Source organism: Scyliorhinus torazame, chromosome 4, assembly GCF_047496885.1.
Source record: "Scyliorhinus torazame isolate Kashiwa2021f chromosome 4, sScyTor2.1, whole genome shotgun sequence".
NCBI classification, from domain to species: Eukaryota; Metazoa; Chordata; class Chondrichthyes; order Carcharhiniformes; family Scyliorhinidae; genus Scyliorhinus; species Scyliorhinus torazame.
In genome coordinates, this window is record NC_092710.1 from 192,694,200 (window position 1) to 192,709,476 (window position 15,277).

The 15,277-nt window shown below is 42.8% G+C and overlaps 1 protein-coding gene across 3 annotated transcripts in view; it reads right to left on the reverse strand.

Moving 5' to 3' along the window:
* Positions 1-15,277, reverse strand: part of tdh (L-threonine dehydrogenase) — a 133,367-nt gene that overhangs the window by 114,307 nt on the left and 3,783 nt on the right. For all 3 annotated transcript variants that reach the window (XM_072499041.1, XM_072499039.1, XM_072499040.1), the window contains exons 2-7: positions 11,905-12,095; positions 10,335-10,377; positions 6,949-7,019; positions 6,714-6,863; positions 6,188-6,360; positions 4,953-5,043 (exon numbers count right to left, since the gene is read on the reverse strand). In XM_072499041.1, coding sequence (XP_072355142.1) covers positions 4,953-5,043; positions 6,188-6,360; positions 6,714-6,863; positions 6,949-7,019; positions 10,335-10,377; positions 11,905-12,091 — 715 coding nt within the window. In that variant the 5' untranslated portion in view covers positions 12,092-12,095. The remainder of the gene's footprint in view (positions 1-4,952; positions 5,044-6,187; positions 6,361-6,713; positions 6,864-6,948; positions 7,020-10,334; positions 10,378-11,904; positions 12,096-15,277) is intronic.

A 15,277-nucleotide genomic window follows, 5' to 3' on the forward strand; every position in this document is an offset into this window, starting at 1 on the left:
CACCTTGTCCAGAGCCAGCTTCCCAATGGAGTGGACATAGTCGAAAGGATGGACGGAACACTTTCCAATCTGAACTGGTTGAAATCCAAGAATAAAATACGTACATCGCTCGTGGAACTCCGTATGCGGATAACATTGCCATCCCCACTCTCAGAAGAGAATTTCCAAGCCATGCTTGATGGCAGCATATCGAAGAATCAGTCTCAGCCTCAAGAAAACTCAAAGTCCTTTACCAACCCACCCCAGGGCATGATCTGGTCCCTCACTCCATCAAGATAAATTGAGAAATCTGATCAAACACGGAACATATCCCCCACCTGTAGAGCCACCTCTCTATGCGGCCATTGCTGCAGAGATCCAACATCGTATTCAATCCACAACAGCCTCCTTCGGACATCTAGGGACGAGGGTCTTTGACGACCGCGACATCCGGGTTGATACCAAGATCTTTGTGTATAAGGCAGTCATCCTCCCAACTCTTCTATATGGCTCAGAAAAGGACTACGCAGGGATGCCACGTCAAGGACCTGGAGAGGCACCATCAATGCTATTGGAGAAGGATTATACACATCGCTGGGAGGGCAGGTGCACTAACGTCAGCGTCCCTGAAGGAGTTAAGAGCACCAACATCGAGGCCATGATAATCTGAAACCAAGTCCACTGGGCCGGCCATGTCCTTGGAATGTCAGAGTCCTGACTGCCAAATCAAACGTTCTTCGCTCAGCTCAAAAGGAGACTCCTGAACAAGGAGGTCAAAGAAGCGCTTCAAAGACACCCTGAAAGCTTACCTAAAGAATGCAACATAGATGTCAATGCTTGGGAGGTTCTTGCTCAGTAGAGACCTACCCGAAGGAATCTCCTCATTGAAAGGACACAATTCTTCAAGGACACCTGGTGGCAAGAGGAAGTCTGGAAAAGAGGCGCAATGACTCACCAAATAACTAGCTTCTTCTCCTGTAGCACAGCAAGACCACTTCCTGAAGGCTGAGAAAGTTAGAAAACAAAAAGCAGAAGAGCACCCCTGCCCCTTCGTTCCCTTAATTACCCAACTCCCAGCATTATTCTAAGTTGCACTTCTTGCAGTAAGCCTTACCTAAAGCACTTCTTACTGATCGTGCATTCTCTTATGTAGAGCTGTGATGAGTCACTCACTAGCTTAGCTTCCTGCTACAATATTCAACACCTATTCAGGCCCTGAATTCTATATTAAAATCCATTGCGCAGAACTAAAGTTAATCCTGTTTTTTTCTAAACTGCATTACTTGCAAGTAGTAAAGTCACTGTTAAATGGATAAACCAAATCCATAATAGTTTGAATGTGACAAACGTAATGTCTTAAAATTACTTGACCAAAATTGAGATGCAGCAAGAGGTAATTTATACGTACTGGTTTATTTTGGGACTCAATTACAAAGTGTCCTGTTTGACAGCTTCAAATGTTTCCACGTCATACTGTATAATCAACTCAATGTGACTACATTGAAATTGGGATACAAAACTATTCACATCAGAGCCTTTATTACTGTACAATTATGCAGATCACAAGTTTATACTGTATCGGAATCGGTTTACCTGTAGGTAACAATGCAAAGAGCATTTGAACAGAAGGCTCGAGTCAAATTTAAGGAATATTTGATAGAGAAAAATAGGATTGGATTATTGTCACGTGTACCAAGGTACAGTGAAAAGTATTTTTCTGCGTGCAGCGCAAACAAACAGATCATTTAGTACGAGAAGAAAAGAAAATACATAAAAGGGCAACACAAGGTACACAATGTAAATACACAGACACCAGCATTGGGTGAAGCATACAGGATTGTAGCATATGCTGAAGCATACAGGATTGTAGCATTAATCAGGTCAGTCCATAAGAGGGTCGTTTAGGAGTCCGGTAACAGCGGGGAAGAAACTTTTTTGAATCAGAGTAATAGAGACAGCATAGAAAAAGGCCATAAGGGATTTAGAGGAGAACAAACTTTGAATTGAATATAGTAGGTGGTCAGGGAGCTTGGGGTGACTAACTTTGGAGAGTGAATGCTCAGCCAATCATGACCACGAGACTCACCTCTTGTTCCCTTAACCCTATTCCCACTAAAATGCTGACTACCCAACTTCCTTTCCGGGTCCTCATATTACTGATAGCTCTCTTCAGGTACTCTCCTTTTCTCTTTTAAATCTGCCATTATGACCCCCGCATATCGATCCCTCAGTGATATCACTGGTATGCTACCAATATCTAGCTGTGACTCACGACCACTTTTTAACCCCTCAACTGACTACATTGTCAGATTGCTAGTTTAATATCTTTTACTGGAGGAGCAGAAATTTCCTCCAATGAAACATTGGAAAGATCAAAATCATTGGCTTTGGTCCCTGCTACAAACGATGTTCCCTCACCACCGACTCCATCCCTCTCCTGGCTGCCTTCAGGTCGAACCAGACTACATACAGTTTGGTGTTGTCACAATTGACTTCAAGGTGAAGTTCTGACCACATATCCACTCAGCTCATCCGGTGCTGAAACCATCAACCATGCCTTTGTTACATCTAGACTCCACAATTCTAATGCACCCTTGGCCAGTTTCCCACACTGTACCCTCCATGAACTAAAATTTATGTCAAAATACTGCCTATGCCCCTAATGGCAGGACAGTAGCACAGTGGTTAGCATGGTTGCTTCACATCACCAGGGACCCAGGTTCGATTCCCAGCTTGGGTCTCTGTCAATGCGGAGTCTGCATGTTCTCCTGGTGTCTGCGTGGATTTCTTCCCACAAATCCCAAGACGTTCTGTTAGGCGAATTGGACATTCTGAATTCTCCCTCAGTGTACCCGAACAGGCGCCGGAGTGTGGCAACTCGGGGATTTTCACAGTAACCATTGCAGTGTTAATGTAAGCCTACTTGTGACAATAATAATGATAATTATTACTCATGGCATGTCCTGCATCTATCACCATATGCTTGTTGATTAAATGGCTCCTGATTAAGCAACTCTTGGATTTTAAAATTGCCACCCTCATTTTCAAATTATTCCACAGCCTCATCCCACCTGATCCATGTAGTCCTACAAATCTGCACTGATCGAATTCCTGATTTTAATTCCTCCATCATTGGTGGCCATGCCTTCAGCTGCTTAGGCTCTGCAATTCCCTCCCTATGCCTTTCCAACTCACTTTCCTCCTATGCCTTTCCAATCACTTTCCTGCTTTAAGACATTCCTGAAAAACTGCATCTTTGACAAATCTTTTAGCCATCTGTCCTAATGTTACCCTACATAGCTGTGTCAACGTTTGCTTTAAATAATCCTGTAAAGTGCATTGGATGTTTTATTACATCAAAGGTACTATCAAAATACAAGTAGTTGTTGATGTCCTCACATTACAGAGTTGACAATGGCAAGGGTTTCAGCAGCAGATAGGCTGATGCAGCCACTATTACAGGAGAGGAAAGGAACGGTCTTAATGCTAAATAGAACCTAGGGTTTCAACATCTGCACAGGGTGGAAGAGGATTTAAGAAAGCTGTGTTTGCTGCCAACACCAGGCATGGTCAATTCTGTTGCTCCCTTATATCATAGTGAGTGACTAGTTTGGCAAAGACCAGGACCAAATATAGCATTGCTCAAATAATTACAGCTGCCCCTGTTTAGGCATCCGTCAAAGCCATCCCATTTTTTAAACATTCCATAGGAATATACTTGAAGCACAAATTGTAACAGTAGGCTTGAAGTCCAGTCATGAAAAAGGGCTGTTTCACAAAGTATTTAAATATTCCTCCATGCGTCATTATTGCTCGATTTGGGTTCTAGTGATTTCACACAACTATATAGGTAGGGTCACTGCTAAGATGAATTTTAACCATGGTCTATGATTCTATAGGCAAATGGGGTTAGCTTAGGTCTGTGCTTTTTGGTTGGCATGGACCAGTTTGGGCCTCAGGGCCTGATTCCGTGCCGTAGATTCTATGATTCATGGGAGATTAATTGATAAAAAGCATTTTTTCTTCAGGCTAAACGTACACTTCTAACCATATCCATCATGTCGATACAGAAATATAAAAGCTTTTCACGCTTGTGTCAAGGTGCACTGGCAGACTGGACACAGCGGAATGAATTAATTGGCATGTCACACATGTGCAGGACTGGCCATCTTGTGATGACGGAGTTAGTATTTCAAGAAAGCAGATGGCTTTGCACAAGCATGTAACTGGAGATGGATGATGGGCGAAGTCAAATGCACCAAAATAATATTTGTAGCGTCAGCTGAAACAGTGGCTTTAGTTTTCCTCATGTTGAACTGAAGGTGCTGTTATTCAGTTGGGGCTTGATGGCAGATAGGAAGGCGGAGCAAGTTCTTTCCACACAAACCCAATAACTGTAAATGATGTCAATGAAGAGCGACAGGAAAATAGAAGAGCGGGATAAGGAGAGATCCTGGAGATCTCGACTTAAGCAATTCACAACTAAAACTCAAGATGAACTGGTTGCATTTAGAGAAGTATGAGGACTGAGCAATGTGCGAGGAGCAGTTGATCATGCACGATTCCAGGCACTGAGAAAAAGTTGCATCAGGCCTCCCAATTATCTGAACAGCATAATTTGCAGCCCTAACTGAACGAGTACTGCAACAATGTTATACTGTGCTTTATAAAAATCCTAAGCGATGTATTTTTAAAAAAAATTAAAATAGCATGGCATCAGCTGTGACAAGGGAGGGTGCAGGTAAATGTGGTGCTACATTTAGATCTAGATCCTGTTGCAATGTGTCATGAGGATCAGTGCAGCAGCAAACTATCAACTGAACCTGCTGATGCATGATAGCTCCTTCCACACCCCAATATACTGCTACTCAACAGTTTCATCTCACTTAAACGTACTATAATGAGAACACAAGTTACATGCACTCAATATTGCACAGTAAACAGTAATTTAAAAACCACAAAAGTTACTATACCTGTTGTGCCACCACCAGGCAGGGTGTCTGCAGAAATGATGCCAGGATATCTCAGGCATCGGAAGTCCATGCCATACTTGTGATGGTAATACTATTGGGAAAAAAAAAATACAATACACACCTGAAACTCAATATGTATTTCAGAAGAAAAATGATCCACCACTGGCAGCATTTCATACATTAAAAGGTGCTACTGTAGTGAAGGTCATAAAATGTAATTGCATTTAATCAAACTTGCAGGGATTGTTCCGGTGGAAGGATCACAAAATATTCCATGCATGTACATTTCTATGTAATTTATGCCTTTCAGGTAGTTCTAACATCCTGTAAAGTATTGGTTTAGATTAACTGTTTGTAATTCCAAAAGTCAGGTGTCACTTCCTCTCAATTCTTAGTATTAAACTTCATTCGTAAGGTTACTATGTACAAGAAAAAGAAAGATTGTAAACAAAAACAAAAAATCCATATAACAGTTGACTAAGTAGTTGCTTCAGTCACAAACCGTTGCTGATTTAATTAAGACTAATAATAATCGCTTGTCACAAGTAGGCTTCAATTAAGTTACCGTGAAAAGCCCCTAGTCGCAACATTCCAGTGCCTGTTCAGGGAGGCTGGTACGGGAATTGAACCCACACTGCTGGCATTGTTCTGCATTACAAGCCAGCTGTTTAGCCCACTGTGCTAAACCAGACCCTTTAAGACTAAGTAGTAAGATGCATAATAAAGCATCGACCGACAGCCCGAGCAAAGAGATTGGAGAGAATTTGGGGGCAGGAGGGGCATGGGGAAGATAAGTAATTCAGGAGGAAGAAGTTATACAGAAAACAAGATTACTACATCAATAACTAAAACTAAAGACTGACCCCCTATTTTCCCCCCCAGAGTCAATTTATAAAACCGACATATTCAGTGGTTAGCACTGCTGCCGCATGGGACTGAGGATCCCAGGTTCGATCCTGGCCCTGGGTCACTGTGCAAATATCCATGAGAAGTTTGCACATTCTCCTGTGTCTGCGTGAGTCTCACCCCCACAATCCAAAGAACGTGCAGGGTAGGTGGATTGGTCACGCTAAATTGCCCCTTAATTGGAAAAGAAAATTGGGTACTTAAATTTTTTGCTTTTTAAAAAAAGGAAATAATAAATTCTAGTCTAGTTTAGGATAAAGGAAGTAAAGAGGAAAGGCTTTTGACAATATTGAACCTCGAGTGGCTCTTTATTCTATAATGCTACACACCTCTCCCATTAGCTCTGCATGCACCTTGGAAACGCCATAGATTGTCCTAGGTCTCTGTATACAGATATCAGGGGTTGGATTTCTGGGGGAAGTTGATCCAAATGCACCAATTGTGCTGGGAACAAACAGGCGAAGGTTATGTTCAGCAGCAATATCCAATATATTATGCAGACCTGTAAACAGATTGAAATCATACTCAAAACTTAACACAATGATAGAAGTGTTTGTTTAAAACAATATTAAAGAAAACCAAATGCATCTCTAGCCCAGTACTTTTAAGCATCTCCATCATGCAATTAAATATACTACAAGAAAATAACCAGCTTTTAAAGACCTCATGTTTTCAAAAATTAACATTTCTATTACAGGAAATGCAAGTCTAGTTCAATCTAGTGTTTGCAAATACATATATAGTTAAGCATTTGGGATTCAAAATACACCTAAATGGCCAGTTTTGAGAAGAGAAAACGAGCTGAAATCCAAATGAGAATATTTCCACGAATCACAATAGCCGTGCACTCCTCACCTGTTATATTGACATTGCGTGCTAGAGGTACATTTGCTTCCCCAACTGCACTGAGCAATGCACTGTAGTGAATCAGCCATGTGATACGATTGTTGACAACAATTTCACGTAGGTTCTTGTAATCCAAGATGTCAGAATATATAAATGGACCTGAATAGACAAGACATGATTTAGCCAGGTTTGGGCCCTCATTTTCTCAATACTGGAAATTTATTTTTTAATTCTGAGAACTCACCACTGTGGAACACATGATCTGGGGGTTTCCTGATATCAGAGAGGATAATGTTGTTTTTACCAAAGCGTTTCCTGTGCAAGATATCAACATGCTTTTATCAAGATTGTCAGCAGAAAGGACATCAGATTATCATATGCAGAAGGAGGCCATTCGGCCCATCGAGTCTTCACCGGCTCTTGGAAAGAGCACCCTACCCAAGGTCAACACCACCACCCCATCCCATAACCCAGTAACCCCACCCAATACTATGGGCAATTTTGGACACTAAGGGCAATTTATCATGGCCAATCCACCTAGCCTGCACATCTTTGGACTGTGGGAGGAAACCGGAGCACCCGGAGGAAACCCACGCACACACGGGGAGGATGTGCAGACTCCGCACAGACAGTGATCCAAGCCGGAATCGAACCTGGGACCCTGGAGCTGTGAAGCAATTGTGCTGTCCACAATGCTACCGTGCTGCCCCATGACAAATCTAAAAATTCGTGCACCCTCCCAAAAAAGATGCGTTTCGTGTTACATGTTGTGTTCACATCACTAAATCAATCTATCCAAGTTAGCCACAGGCAGAAATTCCCAACTAAAAAAGTTGCATTTTGACACACATTACAAAATTAGTATAACCATATCTTTGCACAAAAAGTTATATATAGAACTGTTTTTTGACAATTTACAAGGCCAAGCAGCATATAAATATACAACGATTATTCACTATAAAGGATATAGGAACTGTAATTATGACTGATTTCAATCTGCATATAGATTGGGAAAATGAAATTAGCCACAATATCATAGACGAGGAATTCCTGGAGTGTATGTGGGATGGTTTTCTGGGTCACTATGTTGAGGAACCAACTAGAGATTAGGCCATCCTAGGTCAGGTACTGTGTAATGAAAACGGAATAATTGGCAATCAAGTTGTGTGCGACCCTTTGGGGATGAGCGACCATAACATGATTGAATTTTTCATCAAAATGGAGAGTGAAGAAGTTGATTCTGAGGCTAGGGTCTTGAATCTGAAAGGAAACTACGATAAAATGAGGCGTGAGTTGGCTATGATCGATTGGGGAATGTTAGGACAGTGGATAGGCAATGGCAAACATTCAAAGAACGCATGGAGGTGCTGCAACAATTGTTTATTCCTTTCTGGCACTGAAGGAAGATGGCATACAAGGGAAATTTGGGATAGTATTTGATCCAAGGAAGTAGCATACAAATTGTCCAAGAAAAACGACAGGTCTGAGGATTGGGAGCTGTTTAGAAGTCAGCAAAGAAGGACCAAGAGACTGATTAAGAAGGGGAAAAATAAGAGTACGAATGTAAGCTTGCAGGGAACATTAAAAAAAAAAACTGACTGTAAAGGTTTCTGGTATCTGAAGAGAAAAAGATTGGTGAAGACAAATGTACGTCCCTTACAGTCAGAAACAGGGGAATGTATTATAGGGAACAAGGAATAGCTGAGCAACTAAATACATACTTTGGTTCGGACTTCATAAATGAGGACACAAATGGGATGCTAGAAATGTTGGGGAATGCAGGGTTTAGTGAGAAGGAGGAACTGAAGGTGATCAATATCAGTAGAGAAATGGTGTTGTGGAAATTGATGGGATTGAAGGTTGATAAATCTCCAGGGCACTGAAGGAGGTGGCTTCTGAAATAGTGGATGCATTGGTGGTCATCTTCTAGGTTCTATAGACTGCAGAACAGTTCCTGCAGATTGGAGGGTGGTGAATGCAACTCCACTATTTAAAAAGGGAGGTAGAGAGAAAGCAGGGAATTATAGACCAAGTAGCCTGACGACTGTAGTGGGGAAAATTGTAGAATCCATTATCAAAGATTTTATAGCAGAGCACTTCGAAAACAGTGGTAGGATCAGACAGAGTCAGCATGGATTTATGAAGGGGAAATCATGCTCGACAAATCTCCTGGAATATTTTGAGGATGTAATAGTAGAATTGATGAAGAGGAGCCAGTGCATGTGGTATATTTTGACTGTCAGAAGGCTTTTGACAAAAGTGACTGCATAAAAGATTAGTGTGTTAAATCAAAGTGTATGGGATTGGGGGAAGTGTATCGAGATGGATAGAAAACTGGTTGGCAGACAGGAAACAAAGAGTAGGAATTAACAGGTCTTTTTCAAATTGGCAGGCAGTGACTAGTGGGGTAACGCAGGGATAGGTGTTGGACCACAGCTATTCACAATATATATTAATAATTTAGATGAGGGAACAACATGTCATATCTCCAAATTTGTAGATGATGAGAGGGTAAGCTGTGAGGATGCAGAGATTCTTCAGTGTGATTTGGACAAGTTGAGTGTATGGGCAAATGAATGGCAGATGCAGTATAATTTGGATAAATGCGAGGTTATCCACTTTGGTAGCAAAAACAAGACGACAGACTATTATCTGAAAGCCATAAATTAGAGAAGGGAATGTGCAACGAGACCTGGGTGTCCTCGTATACCAGTCACTGAAGGTAAGCATACAGGTACAGCGGATGGTAATGAAGGCAAATGGTATGCTGGCCTTCATTGTGAGAGGATTAGAGTACAGGAACAGGGATGTCTTGCTGAATTATACACAGCCTTATTGAGGCCACACCTAGGATAGTGTGCGCAGTTTTGGTGTCCTTATCTGAGGAAGATTTTCTCGCAGTGCAGCCAAGGTTTAATAGACGGATTCCTGGTGGCAGGACCGATTCAGGAGGCGAGATTGAATCGGTTAGAATTGTATTCGCTGGAGTTCAGAAGAATGAGGGGGCATCTCATAGAAACCTATTAAATTCTAACAGGCTGGACAGGGTAGTTGCAGGAAGATGTTCATAATGGGGTGTCCAGAATCAGGGGTCACAGTCTTAAGGATATGGGGTAGACCATTTAGGACAGAGATGAGCAGAAACTTCTTCACCCAGAGTGGTGAGCCTGTGGAGTTCGTTATCACAGGAAGTAGTGGCGTCCAAAACATTGTATAGTTTCAAGAAACAGTTAAATATAGCACTTGGGGTGAAGGGGATCAAAGGCTATGGGGAAAAGTGGGATCAGGCTATTGAGTTAGACAATCAGCCATGATCATAATGAATGGCGAAGTGGGCTTGAAGGGTTGAATGGCTTCATCTTGCTCCTAACTTTTCTATTAGTAGTGGCCTGATTCAGGTTAACTAATCGTAAACAATGATCATGGAAAACACCAACAGACATGGTTTTAGGTTGATCCCATTTATGTTTTAAAATTCTCCCATCTTCTTTGGGATTTGGTAGATTCCATTCATATTATTTGTGGAGACGATCTCATGCGAGTGTCAAACATTTATAACGCAGGTCAGGTTTATCAGTTGTTGCACATTCACCATCTATGTATTTCAAATACAAAGTTTAACTTACATACCTTAGCAAGTTAGCAAGCCCAACACCAAGTTGTCCCAAGCCACCTGCAATTCAGAACGCTTATTAGAATAAAAAGGTCAACATAACATTTCCTTTCAACAGTAGTTTGGTTGGAAAAAAAAAGTGAGCAGTTATCTCTACAAGATCAGTTCATTATTCATGCAAACATTCCGGCAATCCCAAGCAATACATAACGGTTAAATACAACTTTGGATAACTTGATGAAAGAACAATCCAAAACTGCCAACACCCCTCGAGCCCTACCTTCTACAAAAAAAAACATACAAATATGTAACAAAAGGAAAGAACTCCCAAGCCAACCTGTATCAATTTCAATTGTCACCAAATCTGTACAAGCACTTGCAGAAAAATGGGAAAAGGGAACAAATGAGAAAAAAAAACTATACATACCTAGACCGTTACCACTACAAAGCCCCTGTACAAATCCATCCCAACCACCAACTAAGTTCAAACTCCTTCCAGTCCAGTCCAAGATCTCTGGCTTTAATAAATGACTCCACTTCCACCACCCCGAAAATGTGGTCTTTCTCCTTGAACATCACTCTCAGCCTTGCCGGGTAAACCATGCCAAACCGTACGCCGACTTCACCCTGTTAAAGACAGTTCGCCTTCTTGCAAGTTACGCTACAGTGGCTTGATAGCAGCGGGTACTGCTGCCTTCCCACCGCACCTCCCGATTCTCCTTGGTCTATCTTAGGACCCTCCCCTTCGACAGATAGCTGTGAAAGAACACCATCACTGTTCGCGGTGGTTCATTACCCTGCGTCTTCGGCCAAGGCGACCAGTGGGCTTGATCCAGCTCGATAGAGAACCTGATCCTCTTCCCACAGCAACTTCATCAACATCAACTCAAAGTTGGCTTCTGACCCTCTACCTCGTCAGGCAGCCCCATGATCCCGAGGTTCTGCAGCCTCAACCTGTTGTCAAGGTCATCGAACCTTGCTCTCAGGCCTGTTATTTTCCTCCACAGATCAGCATTTATCCAGGCTAACTGGTCACTGTGCCACGACATGGCCTCCTCCACTCCTTTCAACACCTTGTCGTGCTCCCGCACATTCTCCGACGTCTTTTCCAACGCCTCCTTTATCAGTACCTAGGCATCATTTCCCTCCGATTCCTCTCAAAATGCTTGCTGAATGGTTTCTCAAATTCGACGGCCATTACTTCAGCCCATCTACCGCGAGAGCTGTGGCCCCAATCGATGCACTTGCCCCTCTCTGCCACCTTGGGTCCTCCTGTGCTCTGCACTTTGCTCGGCTCTTCCGACAGATACTGCTTCCACCTTTCTTAACTAGATTGTTTTTTTGCGCCTTTTGACATCCTCGCGCCAAACACTCTTGATGCACACGTGCACACACACGTGCGCACGCACGCACACACACACGTGCGCACGCACACACACACGTGCGCACGCACACACACACGTGCGCACGCACACACACACGTGCGCACGCACAGAATTTAAAGTAAAACAAAAACAAGTGTATAATTTTATGTAGACTTTCTTTTTCACAAATATATCAAAAAGTATCAAATGAAGAAACACGTACCTGTGATAAGAACACGGGGATGATCTGATTCAGCAAACGACACGGAATGAAAGCTGGCATCTGCATTCACTTGCCTTGGGGACCAGCTCATTAGCCTGATCGACATAGCAGGAATCTGGCAACTACAACCATTGATCAGTAGCACCTCTTTGGCAGTCTTGGCCAAATTCCTGAAAACCGGCATCATTCAACTATGAGAAAGAAAGAATACAAGTTTAACTCAGTAGTAAAGCACTATACCCCAATTCATGTTCAATTCTAAAATAATCTTTATTACCACACTTAATTGAGCGTCTATTCAGCCCAACTAGAATCCCTACAGTGCAGAAGGAAGACACTCAGCCCACCGAGTCTGCACCAATCCGGTGAACGATCACTCTACCCATGTGCACTCCCCCGTCCACCCCGCCTTATCCCAATAACCTTGTAATCTAACCCGCACATCCCTGGACAGAAGGGGCAATCTATCACGACATCCACCTAACCCACACATCTTTGGACTGTGGGAGGAAACTGGAGCAGTCGGAGCATATTCTTCCACCATTTACGATTATATATCATCCTGTCAAATTCAGGAGTGGTATTTGCCTCAACAGCTACTTATGGGATTATTCACTCATGGGATGTGGGTCTCATTACTGCCCATCCGGGAGAGCAATTAACAGTCAACCATATTGTTGTGGATCTGGAGTTACATGGAGACCAGATAAGGATGCCAGATTTCCTTCCCGAAAGGACATTAATTAACCAGATGGATTTTTACAATTGACAATGGTTTCAGTCATCATGAGACTTTTAATTCCAGATTTTCAAGGATGTCATATTTCACCATCCGTCATGGTGGGACTCGGGTCCCCAGAGCATTACCCGATGTCTCTGAATTACCAGTCCAGGTAAACTGCTCGGCCCAGGACCGCAAGAAACTTCAGAGAGTCGTGAACACCGCCCAGTCCATCACACGAACCTGCCTCCCATCCATTGACTCCATCTACACATCCCGCTGCCTGGGGAAAGCGGGCAGTATAATCAAAGATCCCTTCCACCCGGCTTGCTCACTCTTCCAACTTCTTCCATCGGGCAGGAGATACAGAAGTCTGAGAACACGCACGAAGAGACTCAAAAACAGCTTCTTCCCCACTGTCACCAGACTCCTAAATGACCCTCTTATGGACTGACCTCATTAACACTACACCCTGTATGCTTCATCCGATGCCAGTGATTTTGTAGTTACATTGTATATGTTGTGTTGCCCTATTATGTATTTTCTTTTATTCCCTTTTCTTCTCATGTACTTAATGATCTGTTGAGCTGCTCGCAGAAAAATACTTTTCACTGTACCTCGGTACACGTGACAATAAACAAATCCAATCCAATCCAATGACAGTACCACTACACCAGGGTTTTTCAAACTCAGGGTCATGGGCAGGTGTTGGGAGGGTCACGGAGCAATCGGTCGTAGCGCTCCCAATCGTGGGAGAAGTGCCCAAAAGCCACGACCGGCTTTTACGTTGAGAATGCATTTTGGCTTGCTCCGTATGACTGCCACCCAGATTATCCAACGGGGTGATTAGCTTTCCTAACATCACATCCGATGTCCAATTGTTCCGCTGACCAATGGGAGGATCAAAGCAAATTACTGCGGGTGCTGGAATCTGAAACAAAAATAGTAAATACTGGACAATCTCAGCAGGTCTGACAGCACCTGTGGAGAAAAAGGAGCTAACATTGGGAGTCTGGGTGACTCGATCCAGGAAGGCGGCACCAGCAGCAATCACACAAAAGAAATGTGTGGTTCTCCTCTGGGACAGGGCAAGTGGAATTTAAGCACGCGCATGTGCAATCTATGTGAATGTTTGAAACCTCTGGAGGTTGGCCGGTTGGTAAAAATGCGCCCCAGGCAAAAAAAAAAAAAAAAAAAGAAAGTGGTGTGTGGCACACATTGAGAAAAACACAAAGGTGAAATACTGGTCGGTAAAAACTGACTGGGGAAATCTGGACAGTAAACAAAACAAAAAGGCAGACAGTGGCATATCCACACATCAATTTGAATAAGAGGTAGAGAATGATGACCAATGCCTTTTTGGATATGGCAGTACCCGATATAATCAGGTAAAGGTGAGCTTTTCAGACCAAAGTTAAAGGCAAAAAGTGGAGGGTTGACTTATCCATGAGCAATATTTTCAAGGAATAGAATGAATCATTATTCCTCATCATAAAGTTGATGCCAGTCTTTGGGTTGTCCAAATACTTTGAGAGAAAATTAGGAAAATATATTTTTTTAGGATGAGAGAAAGGTGGGGGGAAAAAAACTGCCTTGCACTCTACATGAAAGAAAACATGGAATGAGGGTGCTTGTAAAAAATTGAAGGAGCCAGGAGGAGTTGAGGAAAGACTGCCTGCAGAACAAAGAACATATTCTGCTGTCTTACCTTTACACCAGTATCAGCACCTTCTTTAGTCTTTTAACACTTGGTCTTCTGCCCACAACATAATTGTCAAATCTCACCTAGTTCTCACCTATCTCTGACCCCCTCAAACACTATAAAATTTATCCCTTTTCTCCCTCATCATACAGACTCGAAACGTAAACTGCTTCTCCGCAAAAAGATGGTCAGATCTCAGATTTCCCAGCATTTTAATTTTATTTCAGTATTTTGTTTTTGTTCAACATATTAATGAACGTATGCAATAAGTCAGGGATTAACTTGTACACATTTTTTAAACTGAACTGAAACAATGTTTATGTTGATGTACAAAGAACATATTGGTTTTATGATGTCTTCAATGAGATAGCAATTAGGTTAAAATCACTAATATTTGCAATATATGTCCCCCCCCCCCCTAATCAATTGACTGTCCTTTAAAAAGACCCTGATTACTAAACACAACTGCAACCACCATCTAACGTTACCTCACATGCTTCCTCTCCATTTCCTAAGGGGGGAGCCCAAACCCGCACAGCAGGCAGCAGAAACATAAAGGGAGGGAGGGGGGGGGGGGAAAGAAAGAAAGAATAGGAGCCAGGGGACAAGTGCATCCTGAACGAAAAAGGGGAATACCAAAGGAGGGGCCGGGCGTGGCGGGGAGAAGTCACACCAGGACAGAATATCAATATGTATAGAGAAACCACACTTCTAGCCTATCCCCGTAACCCCACCTAACCTTTCTGGACTCCGAAGGGCAGTTTTAGGTGGCCAATCCACTTAAGCTGCACATCTTTGGACTGTGGGTGGAAACCGGGGCACCTGGAGGAAACCTATGCAGAAACGAGGAGAACGTGCAGACTCTGCACAGACGGTGACCCAAGCCAGGAATCGAACCTGGGACCCTGGAGCTGTGAAGCAACTGTGCTAACCACTATGCTATCCCTGTT